The following is an 8,243-nucleotide window of genomic DNA, read 5'->3' on the forward strand; positions in this document are numbered from 1 at the left end:
AACTTTGACTTTTCTCTGCAAAATAGCATAATCTCAAGTCTCCAGGTGGCCCCAGGAACGACACGAAAAATAAACACAAAAAATAAACATTTTTTTTTTCTAGAGCACAAAACAAAACAAAACTTCCCTCTCAGCTGAAAAAAACTCACGTCCTTGGATTCTGGAAAGGAACATGGTGATTTTCTACTCCCAAAGTGAATGTTCCCAATTTAAGTGGCCATATTAGATAAACAAAGTTACCACAGTCCTTAACATTCCCAGCAGTTCCAACTCTTTCTGGGGAGCTCACGGTTTGGGGCCGACCCAAGCTACAGAGGAGTTGTGCTGTGATGCTTCACTCGTCAGGTAGCTTTTTGGAATTCATATGCAGTTTCCCGAGAGAACCACGTGTTGTGGGCGCGTGCTTCCCAGGTTAGACCATGAAGCCGATTTCATCCATATGGTAGTGAAACTGGAAGCCTACACTGCTGTTTGTCATCTTTCTTTCCCATGGGGAAAAAAGGACTCTATGCTCTGGTTGGGGACAGACACCTGGAACCCATCACCCATCTCCTCCATCGCCACTTCCGGCAGACAAAGAAGACGCTGTTCTTCCCTTCCCTGACCCAGTCCCGGTGTCGGGCACATCTTTAGGGGGTTTGTGGGAAGCAAGTGGGGAGCTGGGGTGGGGGGAGGACCTGGTTAGCTTGTGAGAGTGAGCTACATGAGAGGTTCGGGGCAGCAGCAGGAACTAGAGGGTCCTAGAGCTGGCTGGGCAGGGGCATGCCTGGGACAAGGTCGAATGCTGACAGGGTCCTGAGGCAGGACCAGAGGTTGGACATGCAGCAACAGCACAGCCTAGGCTGTTTGTCAGGCAACCTGGATTTATACAGGTAAGTGACCCTATTCCCAGGTACACATCTGTGCACCTTTTTTTTATTTTTATTTTTAAGTCAGGGTCTTGCTCTGTCGCCCAGGCTGGATTGGAGTGGCATGATCGTGGCTCACCACAGCCTCGACCTACTGGACGCAGGCAATCCTTCCACCTCAGCCTCCCAAGTAGCTGGGACTACAGGCACGTGCCACCATACCCAACTAATTTTTTTGTAAAGATGACGTCTCTCTCTGTTGCCTAGGCTCCTGGGCTCAAGCGATCCTCCCACCTCAGCCTCCCAAAGTGCTGGGATTACAAGCATGAGCCACTGGGCTCTCTGTGCATACCAGCTGTAGAGTTACCGAGCACCTGGAAACATCTGTCTGCAGAGACATTCAGGTCATCCAGACAAAAGCACCCAGGTGGCACTGGCCACCCTGCAGGGCACACTACCCCCCCCATGGCTCAGTGGGTCCCCTCTCTCCCCAGAGCCACTTACGTTGGCATCAGGCCGGAGCTTGATGAGAAAGCGCTTCCTCTTGAAGCTCAGCTTCCGCACCTTGGCCCAGTTGAAGGCATTGATCTTAGTGAAACCCTAAGAAGAGAGACAGCAGTCGGTGAGCCAGGAGACACATCATAAGCAACTCGGGAGCCTGCTGGCTCTGCAGACAAAGACCGACGGTCGATCGCTCAGGAAAGACGCCTTTGGCGGAGAATTCACAGGCTCTGTGGCTATCGGGTGGCGTCCGCTCCTGGATCATTATTTCTCACTAATTATATGATTTGGCATTCAAACTAAGCCTGCCTCTAGGGAGAGAAGCAGCCGGCCGAGGTAATGATAAAAAGAAAAATAGAAAAAAACCATGACAACCTCCACAATAATTAACAGCTGTTCCTTCTGGAGAGCCAGGTGCCGTCCCAAGGGCTTTACACCCCTTATCTTATGAAACCTTATGCCACAAAACCCAGCAAAGTAGCTTGATTATCTTCATTTCCTAGACACGGAAACTGCGACATGGATGGATTTTATTTGATTGATCCACTTTTTGTTATTATTTTAGATGCGGAGGGACGTGTGCAGGCTTGGTACATGGGCATATTGCTGTAGTGGAGAAGTTTGGGCTCTTGGGGAACTCATCACCCAAGTAGCGACCGCCATACCCAACAGGTGAATTTTCAACCCTCACAGCATGCCCCAGCCACCTTCTGGAGTCCCCAGAGTCTATTTTATTTCCATCTTTATGTCCATGTATACCCAGCAAGCGGGAGAGATTTTAGTTTGTCCCAAGTCACGGAGTTAAAATGTGGCAAAAAGAGACTTCCAAGCACTTGCCTTCACCTGCAGTCACTGCCAACATACAGCAGGCCAGCAGCCAGTTACCCCTCGTTTTACACACTAGTCTGACACCTATGCCCACCAAGCTTCCTGCAGCACCAGTGGGACTCAGGATGGGAGGCCAGGCCTTCTGTGTGTCTTCAAGGCCAGCGCACATCTCTGGGTGGGACTTGCCTGTCCTCATTGTCTTTGGAGGCCAGGTCACCACTATCTCTATCCAAGGCAGAGTTGCCGGGTACCAATCCCCATCTGTTCTGCCTCGACTGAACTCAGAAATCCCTGGAGCCCACTTGGACACCAGGTTCATCACTCCAAGTGGGAAGAACGAAGCAATTAGGTACTGGCAAGAAGCTAATTCCAAGATGTAGCCTCTGGACATGATCAAATTAGCCAGCAACTCTCAATATTTAGATTGTATCCAACACAACAGAAACCAATTAATTCAATTGTGAAGCATTTCTTCTCCCTCTTTATATTTTTAGAAATGGTTATGGGTTATGATTTGAAATTTAATGATAGTACAGAAAACCTCATTTGACTTTATTGCTTTCCTTTATCTTTTTTTTTTTGTTTTTGAGTCAGAGTCTCTCTCTGTCCCCCAGGCTGGAGTGCAGTGGCATGCTCACAGCCTCCGCAGCCTCGACCTGCTGGGCTCTGGCGATCCTTCTCCTCAGCCTTCCGAGTAGCTGGAACTACAGGCATGTGCCACCACGCTTGGCTAAATTTATGATTTATTGTAGAGACGAGGTCTCGCCAAGCTGCCGAGGCTGGTCTCTAACCTCTGGACTCAGGCTATCCTCTCGCCTCCGCCTCCCAAAGTGCTGGGATTACAGGTATGAGCCACCACATCGGTCTTTATTGTTTTTCTTATCAGGCACTCATAGAGGACCATGCTGGCCAAAAAGTGTCAAAAACATTCAGGAGCAGTCACTGCCTTGAATACCACGCTGTTCTCAAAACGTCACTCCCTACTCTCCAGTACGAAACCCAATTTTAATTCTTTGTGGGATGTGATTCTGCAATGATTAGTGTCTATTGTAAACTTCTGGTACGAAAACAGAGAATCACTGGAACCTTTTGATAAAATATGAAAGGTAAATGTAAGGAAACCTAAAAGAGCTCCAAAAAGGATTTTATGTCATGCCCACATTTACAACTTCAAGACTGGGTGAAATTGGACCCTTATTTCACAAGAAAGAAAGATGCTTCCTCCATATTCATTTGAAATGAAAGCACAGGTGACCTGGTTTCCTTTAAAAGGAATGTACTGAGGAAGCTTTTGGAGGTGGGGAATATATTCTATATCTTAGCTTTGTTAATGACTTTACAGGATACACACACATAAGACCCTATTAAACTGCACACTTTAAATCCATGCACTTTGTTGTACGTCAATAATACTTCAATGAAGCTATTAAGAGAAAAGTATTGGTCTATAAAACAGTCAAATAGCAGCGTGATCGATAGAGCACACATTTTAAAGAGTAGAGAGTTGCTGTGTCCTTAAGTAAAATACACGTAAGAATTCAAGTACAGTGTGTTTTCCTACAAAACTGAAAGGACGTGGCTTTTATTTATAAAATGTAATATTTATATAAAATTTATAAAAGTGTAATATCTTAAAAGTACTAATTATACTTTTTTACTTTTTCCCTTTTTTCTCTATTTTTTTTGGTTGAGTCAGAGTCTCTGTTGCCTAGGCTGGAGTGCAGTGCCATGGTCATGGCTACTGCAGCCTCAACCTACTGTGTTCAGATTATCCTTCTGCCTCAGTCTTCCAATTACCTGGAACTACAGGCACACACCACCATGCCCAGCTAATTTCTTGATTTATTGTAGAGATGAGGTCTCGCCAAGTTGCCCAGGCTGGTCTCAATCCCCTGGGCTCAGGCAATCCTCTCGCCTCCACCTCCCAAAGCCCTGGGGTTACAGGAGTGAACCACGATATGAGGCTATACTTTTCTTTTTAAGTGGCATATATCTGAAGTCCCAAATGAGCTGGCTCAACCCAAATTAGTTTAAAAGGATCACATTACAGCCAAATATCATTTGCAAGTGTGAAAAAGGTGTTCATTTGAGGGTCTGAAATCTTGATTCTACTATACTTGATTCTATTATTCTAAGCACAGGTCCACTGAGAGCTACAGGCTTCTGTGATCCTGCAAAGTCAATAAACCCAAACAAATCTGTAACATGGAAGAAACAGAATCTGGAAGCTGAAGACCCAGGAAACAGAAAGGCTGAGATGAGGTTCATTTTCCCTGTCCACCTAAAAATAACTATCAGAGGTCTTAGCCTGGCCCACCCAGCATGAATCAGAGTTGAAGTGCCAGCTCCTCTCTCCATCACCAAGGGAACAGAGCTGTGTTCTTAACGCTCTCACCTGAAACACTAGAATCCCGGTATTGGCCACTGCCAGATTGATCTTGGTGCCTTCTCTGTCCTTAGCGGGGTGCAACCGGATTCCATACATCTCCAGCCGACGGGCAATCTCCAGGAGCTGGAAATCTGATTCTGCTGGTGTTTGTCCACTGACAAAACAAAAATTAGAGAGAGAAGCCAGGAGATTTGAATTCCCCATGTCTATTAATTTGAGATTAAGAAGCTTCCCTTGGGAAATAGAAAGGCATTTCATCACAACCAGCAGGGCCACCCGATCAGATGACACCCAACCTCCCATTCATCATGACCCAGAGTCTCGCAGTGAGGACAAAAGCTCCATTGCTTGTGTAACACAAAACCCCAGAAGTCGATCTCAAACTCAGCCAGATTTTTTTGAATCTCAAAGAGTTTCCTTTAAGGTCACATAAAAGCAAATCACCACTGTGCTAAAACAAGTTTTCAGTCACTTACAATAACCTAAACTTGGGAGCAAAGTTCAAGGCAACACTCTTTCTTACTGTCATCAGATTCCAACACCTTCTTTTAAAACAACGGAAAGCATAGAGGATCCTTTGAAAATGTTTCAGGGATAGAAACAAAAAGCAAAAACAGATGTGTTACGAAGAGTCTAGATTTTCACAATATTCTTACTTGACCCTAGTTAACCAAGTCCCTTTCCTGATTTTCTGTAAAGATGATAATGGGATGACTCTGTGGTCTGACACTCTCCCTTTCATTCCAAAGCATGAGGTGTTTTACAATCCCAGGCTAACTCGAGTCTCTTGAGGAGGCGAGCCGGGGCCCGGGCTGGGGTGGGTGAGAGCCCAGTATGGGTCTTAACATCCCAACAAGCCTCTGTATTCCTCTCCACTTACCTACTGTGTTCTCCACCACAATGGTGTGTGAGTGTGTGTGTGTTTGTGTGTGTATGTGTGTGTGTGTGTGTGTGTGTGTATGTGTGTGTGCATGTGTGCGCACGCACACATACCCACATATGCTGGGAGGCAGAGAGAACCAGCTTGAAGAGATTATAAAGCTGTGAATGAGACTTACATGTGGTTATGATGAAATTCCACGATTTTGTCTTCTAAAGTATCTTGCTGAGGTATGTACTTATTTTTTGCTAAATGCTCTCTGTCCAATGCTTCATCAAAATCCCCAATCTCGGCTAAAAAGAAACAGAAAAAGAAAAATAGGCCACGTGAGATGGACACTCCACAGTTTGTTATATTCCCCAGCTAGCGAACCAAACACTCGTGGGCACCATAAGGTGAGCTCAGCTAGTAGGGATTATCCTGAAGGCCAACCTTTGGGATGCAGGGATGTAAGGGCATATTTAACAACAGGAGCATTGTAGGAAGACAGCTGTTTCGCTTCTTCTCTAACGGTTGGAAAGAAACATCAGAATCATCTGTCTCTAGCCATATGCACGTCCCCGGATGCTTCTTTCCTCCTTATCTACCTGGGGAGGTTCTTGGCAAGAAATTCTATACATCTGGGTGATGACTATATGACCTCTAAACAGGTCCTGGAATCTCAAGGCTTGACAAAATCCAAATCTGAAACTCTTCTTATATATAACAATGATTCATGCAAACCCAAATAGTTTCCCATGTAGTGAAAAGAGGATTGTAAGTAGGTACAAAGGGAGATAGTCTAATTTTTAAAAAAATTATAAGTTTATTAAACTTCTTATAGTCCTGTTGTCAGAAATAATGGGTCACACTGCAAAGTCTTACAATTTTTTGTTTTTCTTTTTTTTTCTGAATTGGAATCTCAGTCCATCACTCAGGCTGGAGCGCAGTGGCATGCTCACGGCCACCCCAGCGTCGATCTGCTGGGCTCAGGCGATCCTTCCACCTCAGTTTTCCAAGTAGCCGGAACTACAAGGCGTGCACTATCATGTCCAGCTAATTTTTTATTTATTGTAGCGAGAAGTCTCGCTATGTTGCCCGGGCTGGTCTTGACTCAGGTAGTCCTTTCACCTCGGCCTCCCAAAGTGCTGGAATTACAGACTGAGCCACCGAGCCCAGCCTGTTTTTCTTTTTTTTGAGTCAGGGTCTTACTCTGTCACTCAGGCTGGAGTGCAGTGGCATGATCACAGCTCACTGCAGCCTTGACCTCCTCCTGGGGTTGGCCTTCTAAGTATCTGGGACTGCAAGTACATGCCACAATGCCCAGTCAATTTTTTCTATTTTTTTTTTTTTTTTTTTTAGAGACATGGTCTCACTATGTTGCCTAGGCTGGTGTCAGACTCCTGAACTTGAGTGATCCTCCTGCCTCGACCTTCCAAAGTCCTGGGATTACAAGCATGAACGACCGTGACCAGCCTAAATTTTTATCTTTGAGAAAAGTGTAGAACCTCGAGATGGTCGTCAAAATTGCTGTAATGTGGAAATTCAAAGGCTAGAGCTTTAAAATCGTAATTGTACCTTAACAACACTGATTCAATCTCAGCTTATACCAATTGTCATACTTTTGGGATGGCACGCCTTTTCTTTGATTCACACAGTCTGTGTAACAAGCTTAATAAAAAAATAGCCTAATGGCCAGCGCTCAGCTGTCTTGATGAAAAGCAAGTGAAAGGTTTCTATGAAACTGACCTTTCATATTGTCACGGGACACAAGCTTGTCACACTTAGGGCAAAGCACCTCCAGTAACTGAGCGGGATATGGCCTGTGTGTCTCCATCAATCATACTCACTGAGAATATCTGCTCTGTGCACAGCCATGACAACTCACCTGGCAACGGCTGGGCCACCAGAAAAGTCACTAGCTCACTGGTTTCCTTCTTCTAAAACAGACCAGCTACACTATTTGCTCACTGCCTTTTCTGGACTAATTTCTCCCTCTAAGAGAGTAAAATCGTCACCCTGTATCACAGAAAACAGCGAGAAATAGAGGGGGCATCCCTGGTCACACTGCCTTTGTTAACTGTTGCCTTGAAAATGGCAACCCTGGCTTTTCTGCAATCTTCTATCTGGTCTCAGAAAACACAGCTGAGTCTCATCATTTGGGGTCGTTAGGATCTGCAGAGGTACCACATGATCCTCCCACTTCAGCCTCCCAGGTAGCTGGGACTACAGGTTCACAACACCACACCTGGCTAATTTTTAAACTTTTTTATGGTGACAAAATCTTGCCAGGTTGCCCCGGCTGGTCTCAAACTCCTGGGCTCAAGCAATCCTCTTGCCTTGCACTCCCAAAGTGCTGGGATTACAGGTATGAGCACCCTGCCTGGGCTATAAAACTCTTGAAACAACATTTTCATTAACTCTCCTTGTGTATGTGTGTTTCTGCTGAAAGCCATAGTAAATTTACACTGCTGACTCCTCCACATTGAACCCACAGCCAACAGCAGTAGAACTCACGCTTGAATGAAGCTTATCTAACACACAGATTTCCTCCACAAGGCAGATGGCACCACACTTGGGGACGGACATGAGGGAGCAATGCCACGCAATGCCTGGGGACTACTGTCAACAGTGAAATCACCAACAATACACACAAAAATGCAAAAAGCGTGGCACTAAATAGACCATGAAAAGATACTTGTTAACAGGACAAGAAAAGAGGCAGCACAAAGCCTTGTTGGACCTGGGAATGTGTGTCCCCGGAGCTCCAATTCCTCGCCACTCTGGGCGTGACTAGTGTATTTTTTTTTTTTTTTTT

General features: G+C 45.4%; 1 protein-coding gene across 2 annotated transcripts in view; it reads right to left on the reverse strand.

Moving 5' to 3' along the window:
- The window catches only part of FARP1 (FERM, ARH/RhoGEF and pleckstrin domain protein 1), a 292,674-nt gene that overhangs the window by 64,268 nt on the left and 220,163 nt on the right, over positions 1–8,243 (reverse strand). For both annotated transcript variants that reach the window (XM_008073446.1, XM_021706666.1), the window contains 3 exons: positions 5,625–5,739; positions 4,573–4,720; positions 1,353–1,448 (listed from right to left, as the gene is read on the reverse strand). In XM_008073446.1, coding sequence (XP_008071637.1) covers positions 1,353–1,448; positions 4,573–4,720; positions 5,625–5,739 — 359 coding nt within the window. The remainder of the gene's footprint in view (positions 1–1,352; positions 1,449–4,572; positions 4,721–5,624; positions 5,740–8,243) is intronic.

The sequence above is a fragment of the Carlito syrichta genome, unplaced genomic scaffold, assembly GCF_000164805.1.
Source record: "Carlito syrichta isolate Samal-C Ts95f unplaced genomic scaffold, Tarsius_syrichta-2.0.1 Scaffold315847, whole genome shotgun sequence".
In the NCBI taxonomy this organism is placed as follows: domain Eukaryota; kingdom Metazoa; phylum Chordata; class Mammalia; order Primates; family Tarsiidae; genus Carlito; species Carlito syrichta.